The sequence below is a fragment of the Bombus flavifrons genome, chromosome 16 (assembly GCF_040668555.2).
Source record: "Bombus flavifrons isolate JBK064 chromosome 16, iyBomFlav1_principal, whole genome shotgun sequence".
NCBI classification, from domain to species: Eukaryota; Metazoa; Arthropoda; class Insecta; order Hymenoptera; family Apidae; genus Bombus; species Bombus flavifrons.
In genome coordinates, this window is record NC_138457.1 from 4,994,069 (window position 1) to 5,016,477 (window position 22,409).

The 22,409-nt window shown below is 31.0% G+C and overlaps 1 protein-coding gene across 9 annotated transcripts in view; it reads right to left on the minus strand.

Moving 5' to 3' along the window:
- Hnf4 (Hepatocyte nuclear factor 4) overlaps positions 1–22,409 on the minus strand; it is a 48,555-nt gene that overhangs the window by 24,650 nt on the left and 1,496 nt on the right. For 4 of the 9 annotated variants that reach the window (XM_069129420.1, XM_069129424.1, XM_069129423.1 and 1 more), the window contains exon 1: positions 3,839–4,240. The exons of 1 other annotated variant lie outside the window; for it this stretch is intronic. In XM_069129420.1, coding sequence (XP_068985521.1) covers positions 3,839–3,851 — 13 coding nt within the window. In that variant the 5' untranslated portion in view covers positions 3,852–4,240. Of the gene's footprint in view, positions 1–3,838; positions 4,241–10,243; positions 10,522–22,409 lie in introns of those variants that run through there. 4 more of the 9 variants (XM_069129416.1, XM_069129425.1, XM_069129422.1 and 1 more) reach the window with 2 other exon arrangements.

Genomic DNA, 22,409 nt, shown 5'->3' on the forward strand with positions numbered 1-22,409 from the left:
GGAAATGAGCCAGTGGATTCTATCTTAGTGGTTAGACACCATTTCCGATTGAGCTCGGGGAAATTTACCTGTTCGAACTTAGGAAAGATCTACTATATGTATAGTGTTCTAAAAACATGTAACATCTAATATTGCAATGTGATCATTATCTATATAATAAAATTTACCCCTTCTAAACTGTATAATAGTTGAGTTTATGACAAGACGAAATTCTGACATTTCTTTAGATTGCTTAATTATCAGTTAGAAGCGTCGTGTAGAAAGTGAAAGCAAGGATAACGATTGCACACAGTGGTTAACCAACGAATATACGAAATTTCTGGCCATCGATTTTTCTTGAACTTTAATGAAAGATTTCGGGCGCCATCTCTAAATGACATTCAATGTAAATGCGCATGCGCAAAGATAACCATATTAAATTCCTGATTGTATCTCTCGTTCCTCGTGATCTTTCTATTGTAAAAGGGCATGAAAATTTTGGTAGATAATAAGAAATTAAAATTAGACTCTGAATAAAATTATGGTGCCTTTTGACAACATAACATAATTTGAAATAGATCTGGGTTTACTTTTGGGAAGGGAATAAAATTTCAATACTATTAGCAACGTCGCTATTTAATTCTAACACGAAGATAATATGAAGATAGAAGTGGCTAACTTTATTTAGTCAGTATAACAAAAGGCAGATCCACTGCTTAAACGCTATAGAAGAATTCTTTTCATTTTATACACATTAAATCACTGTACATAAACCCTATCTGAATTTCAAATGTGTGATCACACTTTATAGGGTGGTTATATGTACAATGTAAATACGATTAAATAGTATCGTTCAAAGCATCAACTAATGAAAATATTCTGAAATATAATAAAATAGAAGAATAATATATATTTCTAAAAATTCCTGTTTCTTTTCTCAAAGCTTTAAAGAATCCAATATGTCAAAAAATTTTAGAAATACCTTGATATACAACAAGGAAATGGCGCAATATTTCTAAAAAATTCTATATTTCTCAAGTAAAGTTATTGGTACTTTAAACCACTAAGAAATTAAAAAATCAATTATTTAGAAGTCGATACATTTATATTAAATACTTATCGGTATTTTCAGAAAAAATCGAAATATTTCGAAATTCCGTAGAATAAAAGGAAACATATTTTTTAAGACAATCCTATATAAAAATGTAAATGTTTTCATAGATTAAAAAGGCAAGGACGTACAATAGAAATAGAAGTACATAAAGTGGAAACGATCCGTCGTATTTTTCAGAGACACGTTTATACGACACGGCGGCGGACTAACAGTATTAATAATTAATGCGAGTTCTTCCGACTAAAAGCTTCTTTTACTTGTTAATTCGCAGTTCCCCTTCCGTTTGTCCACTGAATATGGCATTAACATAAGCAAACGAAGAAACGCACGAAAATAACCCTCCAATAACTGAAACGCTTATCTTGATTTCACGGGTTGTGATTAGTGGTGGTGGTCCATGGAAAAGTTATGTCACTTTTCTTACAACAAACAGTTTGTATATATAGTCAATCGTTTTTTATATACATAAATTCATTTTATGATTTTCAGGATTGCGGAGAGCATGAAAGACCTTTGTAATTCTTAATCTCACTGCAATTCTCATGATTATTGTCCTACTCTTGCTTTTGTTTCAACCAAACAAAATATTTTTTATATTCTAAGAAAATTTTGCATTTTACATAATTTAAGAGTAATTTACCGTGTTGTAATCATTTTTAACAGTCACGTAAATTTCAACTGTTACAAACTTTATAAATCAATACATTCAAGCAGCCGAGTATCGTATGCGATCAGTACAGACATATAAAAATAAGAAAATAGGACACTTCAAATACTACTAGTTGAAGAATTAGGATATGCAGTCAAGTAATATATCACAAGAGCAATTAAATATTTTGATATTATATTATAGCGTGTTAGTATTGTAGTTTACGTTTATGTGCATATATATTGCACATATACAGGGTGTCCGACCTAACTCTGTCACTCTTAATTACTCTTTTATTTGTCATGATACGAAAAATTATTTCAGAGAAAAGTTATACGGTACCGATGGGGTCGTACTGTGCTTTTATCTATTTGACTTTGCGATGATATTGAAATTAGCTTCATTTTTCAAAACATTAGAAACTCGTTACTTTCGCAGCATCCGCTATCGAAATATGAATTTTTAATTCGACAGAACAACATAGAGATTCCATTAAAAAATTTTAATGTCATCATTACAGGACGTTCCAAGGTCAAATATGTCCTCCTATGTCCCAATTAATAAAAGGGAAAAGATTCGCGTGTATTTCAGAAGATTATAAATCGTCCCGATTAACATAAACAAAATATTCCACGTGCTTAGCGACGACTAACAGATCACATAAAAAATGAAATTTTACGTTCACCCTACACTTGGCCAATCGTGTGTGTCGAAAATTACATAATTTTTTCATTAGCTCATCAGTTTGTTCTTCTGCTGCTTTTACTTTCTGTTAAAAATAAGTTGTTGTCCTTACGAAATTCACAGAGAAAAGTATCATTAATTTCCCATTATATTTTTACTGTCATTACACAATTTTTAGCTCTTTACAAAGTTTCTTTAACAATTAATTTGGTATTTCTTCTAGCGTCTGGCTTTCCTTATTTCTGTTCATCGCTTCATTCAAACTTTTTGGATAATTTCGTTTTATTTCACTAACTCTTGTTAATCAAAATTCTATTTTAAGAAGATCACTAACCTAACCACATTAAATCAATGAATAAAACTGAAATCAAATTTTAAGTTTGATTTTAATTATTCTGACATAATGAATTTAAATTTGGTTTCAATAAGTTTGAATAAATTTTTAATTTAATAAATTGAATTAAACGATTTCAGTATCTAATAAAAATAAAAATAATATATATACATATGTATAAAAACAACTATAAGAGTTAATATAAAAAATAATACAATTGTGTGTATATATATAAATAGAAACAACAATACAAAAACAAAGGCAGAATTTCATTGAAAAGTACTTTTTGTCATAATTCAGTTTATTATAGAGATATTTTTCTACCAAAATGTTCTAAGACATTTTTTGAACACATGCTACCGAATAAAATTGGTAAAGAATCAAGCAAACTAAATTACCAAATATGGGTGGGCGTGCATTGATTAATTACGCGACGTAGGTTGACCTACTCATCGGGTGTCTTGAAAATTTTCTACTTCTCACGAAACAAGTGCTCGATTTAGTCACATACACAATTATATAATAACGATAATCGATTCCACAAACATGACGCGTTATGCCAGGATACGTTATTACTATCATTTAACAAATGTAGAGTAATTATTATTAATTGTAGATTCTCAGAACAGGTCAGGTAATGGAATAATCCTTGTAAATAAACGTTTAGATTTCTCTAAACTAAATTAGCTAATTAAGTAACTCTTAAATGAGTAAACATACAATTTTTTAACATCTTGTATAACAAACCCTTCGCAGCTTCCTTTATGCTATTCACAAATTCACATAACTAATAAACTTTATTATTTACCAAAATCCCCTCTCAAATAAAGAAGCACAAAATTTAAGGACACCCTATGTGATCAACCCTTCATCTATCACCTACACGACCCAAAGAATCCCATAAAAAAAGAAAAAGACAAGATACTGACTATATTCATTGTACTTCCTAAACATTTGAAAAGAAAATATAAAGTCCATAAAAACAAATCATATCAAAAATAACAGTGGTTGGTATCATAGGTTAAAGAATCCCGAAACCGGTTAAAAACATGGCGATCAACCAAGACAAAACATTTACCTGCCAGCCCCATTTCCGAAACAGCGGCGGACGTGGCCTCGCTATCAGACGTGTAGATCTTCGATCAATCGTGCACGAGTTCTCCCGATCTTTCTCGGAAAAAATTCCTCGCAGGTGGCCTCCATTATCGTTCTTATCACCGAGACAACGACAGTAGCCCTGGCAAATTACGTTACGGTATGACCGCGGCCTTTAATTACGTAATTTCTCGGCCATCGCACAATCGTTTGTCGATCGAAGAGGAAACACACTCTAACCTAAACCGTTCCGTACAGTGAGCCAGTGCAACGAACTAAGAGGGAGGTTTGAAACACGATGGAGCCGTAGCAAACAGGTAGCTAAAACGCCGTGATGATAACTTTCATTTGTTTCATGACAACGTCGCAAAGACGACTGCCTGGCAAGCAGCTGGCGCGTTTTGCGCTCGGCTCGTGGCTAGAGAGTGGGGATAACTCGAGTCTACCATAGGAATGAATATAGCGCGAATCGCGGCAATAGTTAGAAATGAGGGGGGGCGCTCGCGTTCGAAGATTAGGAGTGGTGGGTGCTAGGCTGTTGGTAGATTAGGAGTAGGGGAAGGAGACAACGGGGTTAGAATTTGGCGCGTAAATGCAACGAGGGTTGGTTTTTTCTTATGAGAACTATTAATCTCTTTTATTTAGAGTTGTTATTTTAATATGTTATTTTGATAAGTTAATATATTGATAAATTTAGCAACGAGGTTTGATTTCTATTTTATGACAACTGTTAATCCTTTTAGTTCCGAATATAGCAGGATCCCATATAACACGGAAGATACATGAAGTTATTGTCACGAGAATTGTGCAACTTAAATTTCTATTATGAAAATTACACATGTAATCCTACATAAAAATTTAAAAACAAATTCTCTGTTTTTTTTTTCCTAAAAGAATAAAAAGTTCGAACAGTGATTATTTATTACTCTTGGATATTTATATTATCATACAATTATAATTATTATGTGTGCAGTTATTGTTGAATATCTATATTTTTATGAAGATTGCACAATGACTATTTCTTTTATTACGTCAAATATCGAAGACTGACAGAAATTTTCGTTGAAACAATTGATCTTTTTCTAAAGAAGAAAAGCAACAGAACTTTACAATCAACTTAATATTTAAATAATATCCAACAATGATTTCACCAAGTACGTTCGACTCAAGGAATTTAAAGAGCATTTGAAACACGAGAGGCACATAGTGAAGAAGAATTATTACGAAACATTAGCGAGATGGAAGACGATGTCTCTCATCAGCGACTGGAAAGATACAAGAAGATGCTTTCTCTTTAGCTACGACCTTGATTGACCCTGAGTAACTATGGTCGCTGAATTCGTCGGAATGTGAATTACGTACATTCGTAGGTACACAAAAGCGTACTGTTCTGTTTAAAGAAAAATCTCAGTGACCTTCATAACAATGTCTTGTACCACAATACGAGATCCAGGAAAAGGTTGAATCGAATAACTGATTTTCTAAAACGTCTCGATTTTATCTTACCGTTTTGAATAATATTTGCATATACAGGGTGGTTGGTAACTGGTGGTACAAGCGGAAAGGGGGTGATTCTACGCGAAAAAAGAAGTCGAAAATATAGAATAAAAATTTTTCGTTTGAGGCTTTGTTTTCGAGAAAATCGACTTTGAATTTTCGCTCGGTACGCGTGCGGTACGGTACGGATCTCACTGTAGATCGTTGTCTCGATGGAAAAATTAAAAAAAAAAAATTAAAAAAAATATTTTCGACTTCTTTTTTCGCGTAGAATCGCCCCCTTTCCGCTTGTACCACCAGTTACCAACCACCCTGCATATGTGTACTTATAGGAAATACCTAGTTTCCCATTTCATTTTTTATGTCAGATGCGATTTGCATGTTTATATGATAACTTGCCATTGAAATAAAATAAATAATGGGTTATTATATTTTATGAGGATAACCTGAATAAGAGTAGATACTATACTGTATAATGAAAATATGCAAACAATACGTGAAAGAAAATGAATCTCGACTGCTATATTACATAAGTCGAAAATCGTAGGATATTGCATCACTGATCGCACGAAGGACATTCAAAATCGTCAAATAGCATTTTTGCTTGAAAGATCTTACGTCAAGAGCAAAGAAATCTGAGGTCGAGTAACAGTCGATATACATGTATGTATGTGCTGTAGTGATTCATAGCATAACACGAAATGCATATTTGTGCAATGAAAAATTCAAATTCTCTTGCTCATACGAAATTAAATTACAAGTGAGTATTTAATAAATCGTTTAACCTTCTTATTTTATGTATTTTTTCGAAAGTTCAAACTGCAAAAGTGCACAAAGTACACATAATGTGTATAAAAGAGTAAACACAGTATAACACTTGCTAAAGTGACGAATGAAACGAATCATGTAAGTTCTAGTATTTTAATTTTGTAATACATAATACACAAAAATTTAAACTTCCATAAACATCCGCAATACACAATTAAAATTCCACCATAGAATCGAATGTTCGTTGGGCTTGCCTCAAAAAACGCCATTTTTGGTAGTAACTCTAACAGAAAACTAAATAATTAATTAACATTCCACCAAATATCACAATATTGATATACTCCATGTCACAATATTAAAGAATCATTAAATGACCAAGAAATTGTCCATATCTTACCACGGGCACATTTTAACACTTTACTGACCGCTAGCGGTTCAACAGCATACGCACGTCTGACCGGCAGCTAGGCGCAGATTCTCCTTGGCGCTGGCTTCGGTTTAGACATTCCAATACCACTCTTTTCGTTCATCGCAAATGGTAAGTTTTTCAAATTGGTATAAAACTATGGGAGCTTGCAAAGCAACGCAACTGACGCAACTGAGCAAAGTACCTTAGTATTAAATAACAAATTACTGCTCAAATAATGAAAAAGATTGTCGGCGACAAAAAGCAGATTAATATGCTATCGGTCGGTAAGCGTCGGCGACAAAAAACTGATTAATTGGCTATCGGTCGGTAAAGTGTTAAAGGGTGAAGCCTCTACTTTCATTATGCTAGTTCAAAGTATACTACAAGTATATTACAAATTTATGACAGTTCAAACATCGACAATTTTTCGGTTAGAATTGAGCAATTCTTTAATTTTGCGGCATAATGTGTATTATTCGACTAAACTTCGTTTAAGTAATTACACCGGTAATGGAATTATAACATGAAACAGTTACGTGGATTATCCTGTATATTTTTCCTGCCGCCAGAAGCTGACTGGTACCCCTTGTCCAGCACATTTGCCAAATCAATTCTTATATTGATCATATATTTTGAACCAATGGACTCGCAGACTCGAGAAGTGCTATGTTTCCTCTTTGTTTATCGAATATTGTGAGAAGATGTAAAACAAGTTCGAAACAGAGAACAGTGTCGCAAAACGAAGTTTAACTATTGTTCGATGTAATAAGAAACGACCCAACGCATAAGTTAATAGACTCAATGTTCAACGAGTACGCTTTCGATTAATCGACACACGTGTTGTGCAGTAATCAGTAATCAAGAATGTAATCAAATTTTCAAGAACTCATTCCATCCAGATTGCTCAGTCTCTTTTAATAACAAAGGTTTCTTCGATTAATTGGCTTTTCCACGGTGGTATATTTCCATCAAAGGAAAGCGTAACATGAGAGGGAGAGGAGAGAGAGAGAAGGAGAGGAGAGAGAGAGAGAAAGAAAGAAAGAGGAAGAGAGAGGAAAGAACAGAGGGTTGAAGAGAGACAGAGGGAAGTGAGGAAAATGGTAACAAAGCCGGTGGTTGGTAAATGAGTCAGTTGATAAACAGAAAGGAACGAAGCAGTTTCTGCCGGAATGAGACAGCTGTAAATGAATCATTTTGTGAGCTGGCCCGACTATCACGTTGCCAGGATGATAATTATGCTCGAACGAGAGAGTCTCACTATAAACATTTCGAAATTTTCGTTTACTTTTGGTTATTAATAAAACGATCTCACTTATTTTGCGTTACATATAAGATATACTACATAAAATCAATTTTTTTAGTGGCCGTTAATTTTTTTAATCATGCCTAATATTGCAATGGTAGTCAGATCTTATCAGTATATCAAAAATTCTGAAATATCAACGTTTTCCAATCCAATATACATTGTTGAAAATGTTTAAGTCTATGAAATTTATCATGTACATTTACTTATTATTTAATATTACCTATATGCTACATAATATTTGGAAATTATCATTAGTGATTTTCATCAAATGTAAAACATCAAGAGCAAAATAAATTGTTTGAAAAATAAGTATTCTAATGTAAGGATTTACTTAGAGCAAAAAAGACTCGGTATTACAATAATTTGCTTTTTATAGTTTCCATGACTCATCGTTTTTTCATCTTTCTCTTTTTTCTTTTTTGTTGATTAAAAAGAAAATACAGAATGGTGTTTTAATTTATAGCAATGCCTCTATACCGTATGCCCATGCATTGTAGCCATTGTTTAAAAATGAAGTTAATAATAGCGCTTTTATTATGGAAATTTATTTAATTCTTTATTTAAATACGGGGATGGCTCGTAAATGTAAATGTTTGGTGACCTTCAAGTGGATTTACATCCTGTTTTTTCGATATTTTTCTTCAGATAGCATTGCACAGTTTAAAGTAGATAAATAATAAACGAATTTTCATTACTTACAAATTACTGATTCTTGTAAAAGAGTTATAATTCTGATTGGTCATTTTTAGTGATATTTCGCTGGACAAAATTAATTAGATTGGTAAAAAGTTTAAACTGTCCATTTAATTTTTTAAACACCTTAAATTTACCAAATTAATTTACCAAATTAACATAATTTCTATCTGATCGGTATTTCTTGTCTTCTAAACATTTCTATGAAAAAATAAGAAATTATATATTATCCTTCTTCGCTTATCTAAAAAGAAATCACTGTTAAATTCAAATAAAAAATAACTATACTGTGCGTGGTGTTCGATTTCACTTTAATAATTTTACGATTATTTGTGTTTGCATTATTCCACATCTTTCAAAGAATCAAGGAAATTTCAATGAAAAAATTCTTCCTTTCTTGTTGCGGAAACACAGCATGAGATTAACAATTAAAATTATCAGAAATTTTTTCCAGGAGAAATCGTTCGTTTTATTCAATTATTTATAAAAATAAAACGAAGTTTCTTGCTAATATCGTGTTTCCACTTTCAAAGAGAAAAAATGTTATTTGCCGTGGCAAAAAAACGTGCTTAATCGCGATCCTTACAAAACTCTGGCAGATAATAATAGCAAATTAACTTTAATTAACTTCGATGTTACCACGAGTCTAATTAATTAAGACAACGTTTAAACAAAAAATTATACGGTTTTCTTATCCGGCTAAAAATGACTGCAGTCTTAAATCACATTAATAGATCGTTATTTAAACATCTGAAACATTATAATTAATTGTAAATTATTGTTGAACAACTAGAATCTGACTAATTGGTATTTTCTATTCAGTGCATTTAACTGGATATTATAGACACACGACAATTTATTAAAATAATATTAAAAACGCTAAAATACATAGCAGATATTTTGTTATTTAAAATTTTTGAAATAGTGTTTTATTTCTATTAAAATTTTCTTTTTTATGAATTGTAACATTAAATTTTAAATGCTTTTTGCATAGATTTCTTTACATTGCTATACATTTGATTGACTGTAATTGTATTCTCAACTTTTTACATGTACAAATCTTTTTTTACATGTACAAATGTTCTTCATACATACATTTTATACAAATGTATAATAATTTATTTGATTTTCATAGTCATAATAATGAGGCATTATAATAAGCGTAAAAAATGGTTGCAAATGCAAAATAGAATTTTTAAAAATAATATTCAATTTTTATTTAATACTATTAAATTTGAAGAAAATTTCTATGAATTATTATGTTTTATGGACATAATCTTTCATACATAAATATTAAATGTTCCATGTTAAATGTTTTTTTATTGTAATTTTGTTAGATACGTTTTATAATTAAAACATAATTCATTCTCTTCAATTTCAATTTCTCTTACAGCAAAACTAATGACAGGTGTGTGGTTATAATAGCCCAAATTATACTATAAGCAAAATTAAATATTAATTATTCTATAAAGTACTGAAATATATTTATATATTTTATTACCATAAAGAATAGATTTTAATTGTATCGTATTCAGAATTTAACAATTTTTAGTTTATTATTATTACTTATACCCCTAATACCTCTACTATATTATGCTTTTACTCCGATATAACCTCAAAATCAAACCAATTCTTATGTGGAATCATCAGAGTAAATTATCCAATTTGCAGTCACTTCAATTATCGATAATTATCGATTCGTGTTATTGACTTACCAAGGACTTCGAAAAGATGCTCGTCGAACCGCATTTCGGCGTGTGTCCCCTTTAATTCAAACTGGCCGCGTAAAGGCAGTGTGAAAACGGTATGTGCGCAAGCACACATTAACAACACAACACAAATAATAATTCTCTTCACGTGGCTGTCATACTTCTGTCACTATGTATACGGTCTTCATTCAAAACAATAATTTTACCAAATTATTGGACCATCGCGCACGGAGGTCGCTAAACGACTGAATGTCAAATTGTCAAACTATTGCTTTCCTCGTTCGCTAATGTGCGTATGGTGAGGGAAAGACACGTGTGAGTGGGGATAGCGCGAATAGTGGTGAGGGCTATAGTCGTGCGCTACTAGCGAAATACGGAAAGAATACTTCCAAAGAAAGGGAAAAACGTTTATTATTTGTTGGAACGATTCAACGAGGATATTGCATGTAACTAATTCAACGATACGATTTGTTCAACTGCTTGCTTGTTTACTCTTTGCATTTGTTCACGAGTCTTCCAACGTTTCTTAATCTTATTTGCGCTCGTGTAAGCGTAGAAATCAAGTTTGACAATTTTTAACGTACCGATCGTTAGATTCCGATGTTTACAATCAAATAGCAATGTGGGATATTTAGAAATATAAAAATATACGCTATATTGCGCAAAAATCTAAAGAATGTACGCAGTATGTAAGAATACACGAAGATCACATGAAATAAACGTGGGGAATAGATACCATATATTTGTTGAATTTGCTGATTTTAATACCATTCGATGTATGGAAACGAATATACAGGGTGGTTGGTAACTGGTGATACAAGCGGAAAGGGGGTGATTCTACGCGAAAAAAGAAGTCGAAAATATAGAATAAAAATTTTTTTTTTTTTAATTTTTCCATCGAGACAACGATCTACAGTGAGATCCGTTATAATGTACCGCACGCGTACCAACCAAAAATGCAAAGTCGATTTTCTCGAAAACAAAGCCTCGAGCAAAAAATTTTTATTCTATATTTTCGACTTCTTTTTTCGCGTAGAATCACCCCCTTTCCGCTTGTACCACCAGTTACCAACCACACTGTATATTCACATTAACACGCGAATAAAGATTAACTAAATATTTATTCAATCGATTAAACCACTATTCGATTAAAAAAGTGTATTTCTTAGTTATAAATAAATAGGAAGTGTTCTTAAATCTTTGTTCTACTCATCTTGTAAACGTGCATAATTTATTTATATTAATCAGCTTCCTCATTCACTTTCAAACGTAATCCTATCCCGCACTCGAAGATTCTACTCAATCAAGTGAGTGTTTTCACGTTACTAATTTAATGAACAACACACAAATTTTTGTTCGAAACTTGCATTTAGTATTGCACATACAAAAAATGTCAGTCGATTAACAGCATTCAAAATGAAAGGGATACTTAATCAAGAAATATGTATATTACTGAATAAATGCAAAGTGGCTCTTATGAGGAAGTTGATTTTTGGAACAATGAATAAACTTATTTTCACAAAAGGAATGTACTCGATAAGACAATTAGATAACATCGTATCTATACAATCGGTTAATGATTGTTATCTATTACTTGCACAAATGACGATAAGTTAATCACTAAGATGAGAACAAATTATAAGTGATAATTTACTTGTGTCTACAGAAATCCAATAAACAATTATTTATATAAAATATTATATTGTTATAAGAAAGATATTTACTGAATAAGAAATAATATAAACAGATTAGTTTGAATTAAAAAGACTGGTATAAATAACAAATGTTATTGTTAGTAATTAAAATAATTACGACATAAGAAAGTATAATAATAGATAGATACTAAGTAAAATGATGGACATTTCTCTGAATACATATTGAATACTATTAACGCTAATAATTTATTAATAATTTTTATAATATTCTTATTGTATAAAAAAAATTTATGATAATGTATGATTATCTAACGTCCGAGAGAAAATTGTTTCTACAAACTATAAGTACATGTACGTGTATAATTAATAATCCGATCTTTATAATTTTATTATTTCGAAATAGCGTTGTAATTTGAAAAAGATTAACGCGTGTAATTATAAATTGTTTCAATCTTAATATTTGATATCTAAGTAAGAAAAAGATATCGGCCGAGAAATGATAAAAAAAATGCACAAAATTCTCCTATAAAGTGTCTTATCATCATAAAGATATTAGTATTGTTACAGTCACGGAATCAAACTCGATAACAAAATTGTTGCTTACAATATACACCACATAATAATCCCTACTGTTACATTTATAATGTTCAAAGATAAAACATTAGGTCAACGTGTCAAAGTTACATAAACGATTAGATATTTCAACCACATTTCTATTTAATGTAGAACGTTATGGAAATTTTACGCCAAGTTTTTTTTACGGATTTTATAAATACATAATCTTACTGTGCGCACATTAATATGTAAAATTTATATATAGAATGTCACGGCAATTATAGTACAATAGATAAGAAGCTGAATTTATATGAAAAAATTAATCGAGATCTAAATATCTTGCCGATTGAATCGCAGTCTTAAACTTAAAGACGTACGATTGGTTTTATAGATTACTTAGTTCGCATATTATTTATGCAAAATTCAAATTTTTATCAACGCAAGTAAAAAAGATTGCACTAAAATAGAAGTTTAATAGACGTATACTAAGTTTTCTCGACGTCATTCTGGATATTTTTGCATATTTAACTTTTTCATAAGTATTTTTTTATAGACTTTCGTAACCAAATTATTTGAAAAAATATAGAGCAAAAAATTACGCACAAGGACAAACGTGACATGTGTACTGCTCTTAGAAATGCTAAGGTATTATTCTAAGATAAATAGACTTATGTATTAGGAAAATTAAAAGTGATACCAACGTAATGTAATATTAAATATACTAAAGACAAGCAACGCTATACTTCAATAACTAACTGCTAATAGAATAACTTCTGGCAAAACACACAACACCTTCTAACATAAATTAAGAAGAGATATACATGAAGTAATGACTTGAATGTATTAATTCGCTAACTAACTAGTAATTAACTAATTATTTACAGCTAACAACGGTAATTGTGGCAAATTAAACATGTAAATACTACTTAGATATTTATATATGTACAAAATTTCATTGCAGTCGCTAATACCTTATCAGGGGATGTGACCAAAAAGGAATAAATAAATAAATAAAAATATTAATCTGATATTAATATCGTTAAGTTTCATGTATTTTTCAACAATTAAATATTTAAGTTATTCTTTTCTTCTTAAAAATATTTCAAGATTTCACATGTATTATTTCAAAACGAAAATAAGATAAGGGAATACTCTACATGTTGCGATTCGAAGATTGCTTGTACTTATCATGTTTCGTGTAAAAGATCTGTATTAGGAAATGTCAATTGGTATCATCATCAACTTCAAAAATATTCATGTTAAATCGATCAAAATGAGATACTTAAATCGAAAATATAATTCGAATAGGAATATCAAAGATGAAAAGCTGTTTTGAACGAAATAAATGGACATCTTGATAACATTTTTCGGATAAAATCAGCTTGGATATCATTACACGTCGCGAAGATTACGCAGTTAACGATTGTAATATTTGCAATTAATTGTTTGCGCGAATTTCAGAACTAATTACGTTTGCTGTGAGAGACGCATACGATAATTTTTATGCGCGTAAAAATTATTTCACGATATAAAAATTAATTGCGTTGGTGACAAGAATTAACGACAAGAAGAAAACGTGAACTTTATCAGATGATAAGAAAAGTTGACCCAAAGTCTTTTTGAAGGGTTTTTCAAGGTCATCGATATTTCTTTCCATATCAGCGCTTGCTTTTTTGTAACGTAATATTGTATTTGATATCAGAACAAGTTCAACGATCCTTGACATTACGATCTTGAAACGACTTTGAAGAAAGAAGAAATGAATTTACAGCGGTATAACATAAGAACAGCGGAACTATTTGTAGAAATAGTAAAATTAGTAAATATTCGATTGTTTTTTCTTTTTTTACTTAGGTTCTTCACTTACATCGACCCATTTAAGTCACTAGCAACCACATTACCTAACAGTAATTAGTTAAGATTACATGTTAGAATATATGTATAGGACTATACTGATGTTTCAAAAACATTCAAACTTCACAATGCCAGTCGTTTCTTAAGGTTTTCCTTCACCTGATAGAATCTTCTTTCCCATTGATATTTCGGGCAAGATGCGATGGTGTGTTCCACTGAGTTTATTACACCGCATCTACTAAGTATTGGCTGGCCTTCTTCTTTTAATAAGTAAGTAAAATTTGCATAACCAATCCTTAGTCTAGATAAGGTCACTTGATATTTCCTATCAAACAATAATGCATGACTTGTTTGATAAGTATCGTTTTTAATACAATGTATATTGTATATAGTGCATGAACCTTCCCACGAATTGTTCCAACGATCATTAAGAATTCTTTTAAATGATTTTAGAGCCTCTTTATAGCAGACTGACATACCTGGTTTACCCACCCTGTCCCTTATGGGTTAGCTCTACCAGTATCTTCAATTTCAATATGAGATGGGTTACCCATGCAAACAGGAGCTTGTTTCAGTAGCTTGTTTGTTTAACAGACTTTTCCAAATTTTCTTATCAGTTATGCTTATCAGTAATCGTAATTAGTTTAGTAATTGGATTTTCCCGTTTGGTAACGTCTAGAGCTGAAAGTATAGAATTGTTTTGCACGTTGGAAATATTGTAATTCGATAGATTTAATAAAGAAAACAAGCGATTCGAGCTATTAATAACGTCGTTTTACGATGTAATATAAATCGCTAAGCATAGCTTCCCAGAAAATACATTAACTTGTCAACTATTGCACAAATTTTGAATCATGAAATGGCTTCTGGTTTACATTTATTCGTTTCGAATAAATATTAACGAATATTATTTAATAATGTATTTCGTCTTTCTTTTATTAAAAATGTTTTTTCTTTGTATATCGATATACTGGCTCACGAAAGTGTTTTAAGACTTAGAAAATGATTGTTTATACGCTCTTAAGATTATAATAATTTAATAAGATTTATTTATATTTAATAAGATAATAATAATAATTAAGATTATAATAACTCTGAAGATAATAAATAATAAACAAGTAAATATTTAGAAAACTTCTTTGTTCATATTGTATATGTCATATAGTTAAATTAAGCATCCAGTTTAATCATCGAACAGAAAGGCGAAAGAAGCGCAGGGGAATTGTTCAAAAAGAAGAAGGAAAACCTCGAATTAACAAATCGTGACACGTTTCGAGCGCATGGCGAACTGAAGGTTGCTTACAATAAAGTTTATAAACGAAGAGGTCACGCGATAACCCTGGAGAATGCCCGCCACATTGATTATGCTTGCGTTCTCCAACATGGCTCTCCCAGCTAATTAGCTTGCATCTTTCACCTTCACGAAAATAGTAAATAAGAAAGGTATTTTTACCCTGAGAGTCGTTAAATATGAATTCTGTTAAATTTCCATCCAAACATCGTTATTTACTCGTCGATTAAATATAATTATCCGAAGATCAGCGTGGAGGTCATGTTTTTCAGGAGTTCAAAAGTTTTTAGAAGTCACGAAGGAAGATGTCTATGTATATAATTCAATCAGTATGATGAAAGAAGTAGAGGAAATGGCAGTAATATGGGATAAATCTACGAGAATATTGCGATGATATAAATTTTATATTTAGACTTTAATTTAATTTTGTAACTTTAGACGTAGCTACATAAATCCAAAAGATAGAAAATATTTTCAATATCTTAAGAAAATGATTTAACATAAAACTGGAATTAAAATGTTTTTTCTGAGACTATAGAAATCGTATAACGATAAAAACAAATGCAATTAAGTAAAAATGACCTACAGGGAATGGCAGAGTTGGATACATAAATATAAAATAAATTCACGTTTTCTTGCTGCTACTAACTGATCGTCTTCAACTCTTTTCTACGAACAGTTCACTTTTCTCGAAGTTTCTGCTCACAGGTATCGTAGAGAAATTACGTGCATGAAGGTAGCAAAAAGTAGATTGCAAATAAAACAATGCTTTAAATTTGTAATGATAAAGCAAAGCTTACTGTGAAAATTAAAAATTATAAAGCATCTTATTAAAATATAGTATCTCATTTAAATTACAAAGTATCTCAAAGTACCACGTTTATCAATAGGTAAAGCAATGTTCTACCTACGTTTTATTTTTTTAATTATATTCATAAAAATGTGAATTTGAATAAATATCCGCAATCTGCTGAGAATACCTCACTCGCAATAGGCTTCGTCTGATTTGAGGCATTGCCAAATCTAAGCCAAATCTAAGAAAAATGTAAGTATGTGTGAGCTTCAAAAAATATTGTAAAACCACGACCATTTCCAAGCTGTGAAGGGGAAATTAAATAAAATGATAATTTTGTCGCAAAACATGAATTTATACAAAATATCTGATTCCTTTGCATGTAGTTTAGCTTTCGGTAAGTATGCACAAAAGAGGGCCTCAACTCCAATGACCTTAACCTTGAGATATATTATGGAGGGGAAGGTCCTGAGTAGTATGTACTCTGTCTGAGGCGTGAAACGATCGTGATTTGAAAGTTAGGTTACGTTACGTTAGGTCTTTTGAAGAATCTGAGAGTTCAACCCTCCTTACTTATGAATGGAATCTAACCTAACCTGACCGCATCTCATCGCTATTGGGGTCGCAATCCTATGGTAATTTCATTTTTAACCGCTTATATCGAAGTAAATGTAATCTAACAAGTACCATTTCCTATTTTATCTTAACTTTCGAACCACGATTTCCGATAAAGTGCACGTTACTCAGGACCGTCTATAATATATCCGAAATGCAATAAAATTGGTGTTGAGGTGTTCTTTTGTGCATAATTACTTGGCTGTTTTTTAATAATTCGGATCATGATTTCCATCGCGTATCTTCATCTCGACTATCTTTAAATGTAAAATAGAAAGATTAAAGCAATATATCTTTTAGACAATAATGTAATTGAGTTTCATATAACGTTTATCCTACTCTATCGTTATTTTTCTTCTTCCAGTTTCTTGAAGACAACGACTTAGCACGATAAACTTTATCGATCAAATCAGCTGAAACATATCTGAATTAAGAGGATTACACAGTAATCGATATCCTTCTGAAAGTTATCGCTGCTACTCGCCAAATAACAACTGGTAATTCGCGATACACGATGTAACATGTATTCATTGCAGTTAACGATACTACAAGTACTAACTTCACATTTAGTTTCCTTGCTTATAATTTACATAAATTAAAATCTAATCTTAACTGTGCCGAAATAAATTTCTTTACGAATAACCAAAAACGTTCTATCATCGTTATCATAGCGATCAGTAAAATTTCATTAATAGTATTAGTGAAGTTAGTATCTATTGTACGGAAAAGGGGTCTAGAATTAAATAACAAGTATTTTGCCGTCGTTTAAGAGAAATAGAACGGAACCCGCGATTTACCAATGTTTATCAAGGAAACCAAATTATTAGGAAAATCCGTATAATATTAATATTTCGTACATAATATATCCTCTTATAGTGTGGTAATAACTTTGTAGGTACGAGACTGAACCCCAATTAAAAACAAGAAAATATATATTTGTATTGGAAACTTCCTTCATTCACCAGATCATTATCGAAATTGAGCACGTTATTCACCAACGAGCAATCTAAAAAAGAAAGATATTAAATGGAAAAATTTATCTAAAATTAATCATGAAATTATCACTAATCTTCATAAAGACCAAAATAGTAAATACACAGTGACTATCAAAGATTTTTCGATGAATCAGAACGCTTCCCCTATACAATTTTCCACTATTTTCTCGTTTACCAATAAAATGCTGTCTGTTGCTTATTTACTGGCTATAATCAGAACCGATCTGAAAAGTAAACTTTTTCATGAATCAAGGTTGACTCTATTTCTAAACAGTGATAATTTGAAAAATTAATGACACATATCGGCTGACAATAAGATAAAGAACTTATGTAAAATATAAATGATAATTCGGTATGTATGGGTATGTATGGGTCGGTATGTATGTATGGGTTCGGTATGTATTCGGTATAAGTATGGGATATTCAAAAAGTTATGTGTAATGACAAAAATATTTATGTATTATAGTTGTAGAACGTTGTGGAACATAGACATAAAACGAGAAAGATTTTCTATATTATTAATTATATATATTAAAATATGTAAAGGCTCACGAAAATATTCAAGCTTTACATCACAAAAAGATTTAGCACATTCGAATAGGAACCATAAATTTCATGTTCTATACAACACACGTGATATATTCGTAAAAGGATTTTATAAATGTTTGATTACTTTCCTGAATCGCTGAAAATATCGTCCACTTTTTCTAATACCCTGTACATTGTGTGTATTCTTTCTTATACCGAACGATTATTTAAAACCTCCTCTGTTAATATTAATGTCGCTACTTCAACAAAATAAATTTACTTTGCTGACGCAATTCAAGTGTAGAAAAATCCTAAAATATCTAGAGAAACTTCAAAACTTCATTTGTTTACGCTACAATAATTTGTAGAGATATTTCAAATAATACCGAGTAGCAGATATTGATAAGAGCATTTAATTAAAAATAACTGCAAAATATCGATAAAGCGTCTACCGATGTAGATTAGGGTAATGGTAAATCCGATGTGCATAGGTTTTAAAAAATCTCAAAAAATTCGTTCTACTGTAAAATAAAATGTAATTGTACGTTTTTTTTTTTCGCCCAATTATACTTTTATTTTGTTTCTATGAAACTTTTTTGAAAGATGCGAACATTTGCCAGCCTTGAATGCAAGTTTATTCTTAGGTAGGAAACCAGGTGCAGAAAAATAACGAAATACCGAACGTTATTCACGTAGAGGCACGTGAAAAGGATTTCTAAATTTATTCGTAAAAGCAGAAACTAAAAAGCAGTCTACAAAAGCTGGTGTCCAGCACTAGAATAAGATGACAAATTGGTGTCGAGAAGACGTAAATATTAATATTTACCTGTGGCCAGGAAAACAGCATATGTTCGTCGTATCGTTATACAGATAGTCAAAAGAACTATAGTTTTTGCATCATAGTCGAAATTAAAAGCAAATCATGACTTATGTCACTATTAGCTAACATATTACTAATATCTGTATTTGCCTAAATATAATAAATAATTAGGAAAAATGTTTTGTCAAATGTAGTGATAACTTTCTCAACTTTTATAATTCATATGTATTTTCTTCCCTATTTCATAAAGTAATACTGGGATAAGAATTTTTAGTTCTTCCTCCTCATTGCTTTCTGAAAATTTTACTTGAATAACGTGGAAATTATTGCAAAGCTGGGAGGTTTGAAAATTTTTAAGAAAGAAAATGTAAGAAGCTATATTAATCAATTTTACGAGTTGGATAGCATAGAAATGTGACGATGTCATAAACACTATCTTTTAAAATTTGGGTTTCAGAATCATTGTGTCAACATTGCTCAAAGTACTCAACATTCGTCCATGATACAGTAGTTCGCCCGGCTTCAGGTACAGATTTTGATTGCTCTTTATATATTAGCAATTAATAAATAGAATCTGGAACGCAATTTTTGTATTCTTCATTTTTTTTCTTAGGGAGACACTAATACTCATTTATACCAAACTTCGATGCTGAACGTCCTCCTCAATATTCTCCAAAGACCTACTTACGCTTATACATATTTCATAATCGATACCTTTACGTATTGGAAAACGCCAGAAGCGTTACAAATCATTTCAAACTTCTGTTCAACTCGAACAAAACTTTTCACTGGGGTGAATACATTAATGTATGAATAGAAGTATGATGGATTTGAATAATAAATATGAATAAGTATGTAATTATGTAAAAATGAACGTAACCAAGACACTTATTATGACTAAAATTCCATCGTTACGTAAATGTTATTATCATTGATTTTTTGTTGTCATAAAACACAAAAATCTAATGTGTCCTAAGAAGAATGATATAATATCAAACGGAGAATGAAGATACAAGTGAAAATATAATTGACTATAAAAATTATTTACACATTATTACTCTTACTATGTAATGAATTTTAACTCTGCTGTCCTCGTCGGTTTTATGACCCAAAATGGTTGTTATATTTCAATAGATATTATTAAAATATACATAGACTTTAGACATTTGGTTTCATTATTCGAGTGAACTTTTATATCTTTTGTGTATTCCACGCTTTCCGTAAATAAAATAGTTCGGAGAAAGAAGATATCTGAAGAGATGCAAACATGAAGAAGAGGTGAGGAGATCTGCAAAGTTAATTAATTAATAGCATTTCAAAGTATCGTACAATGTCGTATCTAAGTTAAACGGATTAATGACATACCAAATCCAAATTCAAACTGTAAAAAACCAGAGTTTTACCAAACACAAATACATTTATTATTCAATTAGTCATTAAAAAGGTACAATTATGCAGAATGGGGGACACCTCACCGATTTCAATAATCATAAAGTATGTTGTCAACAACCCTTCAAATTCAAACTATTTAGAAACAACAATTTCACATGCACCAATCTAAGGATTCGTCGTCGATGATACCGTGTATCGATAAACGTGCCCGAAGCTTGGATTTGTTTAAGGTAAAGAGGGTGAAGACGAATACGAGCGAATTTAGCTTGGCTGCTGCGTAGCCGAGGGTCCACGGGTTATCTTGTTCGAACAGAGCAGAGCGATGGAACTTTATCATTCGCGAGTCCCGCTCCGTTTCACACAGAATTTTTACGAGACACACGTCTGACAAGCGAACGTACACTTACACCAATGGGATGTCTATGTTAATTGCATAACCGTGTATCGATTCACACCGCTAACACTTTCATAATTAATGAAACTCGTTAATGGTTATTAATACCGTCGGAATTATATTTTTTACTATCTTTCGGGCTTTAAGATGGTTCTGTATACCAACAAGCCTATAAATAAGCGCGTTTTATAAATATAATCGGTGTTTGATTTAGTGTATCAGCGATTATTCATTTGTAAATTTTCTATCTACTACAGAAACGATTTCTATAAAACGATGTATATTATGGAATAAAACTTACACTACAATTCTGTGACTAACTGCTGGTAAAAGTAATGTTTTATTTCAACGATTAATACTTTCCAGATTCTACACCACACCAGTTATACCAAAGTTTAGACACAAATAATTTAAATTTATTGTATAAAAAGTTGATTCATACGTACTGCATTCAATTATTATTTTCCTTATTAATCTGTTACGGCGTCTTCCTCTGAGTTGTCTAATATGTCTGGTAATGTTAATGGAATGAAAAATACTTTCTTGAATTGACAGAAAACATCAACTCGCATATTTAATTTAGACATAAGTATTCGTTTTGATAAATAGTTTGAATTTATAATATAATTTATTCATTCTAAGAAGGTAATTATTATTGCACTTAGTCATTCACTGATTCGATGTCTACTAAAACTAAGTGATACCGATTAATCTATTAAGGACCAAACAGTCATCACTAAACTACGGATATTTATACATTTACGGAAAATTTAAAGATGTAAAAATACACAGGATTTTTATAACAAATAAAAATGTATGAAATATTTAATAATGTATGAAAGTATTCACTATAATATTTGGTGAGTGAAGAACATCTCTGTTTAGATTCCAATTTTTTCATTGTGCTCATAAAAATACGCATAAGTATCCGCAGTCTACTTATCACATGAAACAGCCTATATTCATATCCTTTAAAACATAACCTATATATACTAAATAGACTTTATTTATCCATGGTTAAATATTTTATCTACTCAATAAAAAAAGAAAAAGACGGTCTTGTTAGAAAATAGACGTGTGTACATCTGTATTGTACGAGTGAGGAATGAAAAAGAGGAAGACAAAAGGAAAACGCCATGAGACGAGCGCATCGCGTATGTATTGAATGAACGAATGTGCAATAAAATAAATTCATTCCTGTTTGAGATGTATAAGTGAATAGAGCAGTGTACGTTAATACTTCAAGTTATCCGTTATATATAAAATACTTATTCTGTTAC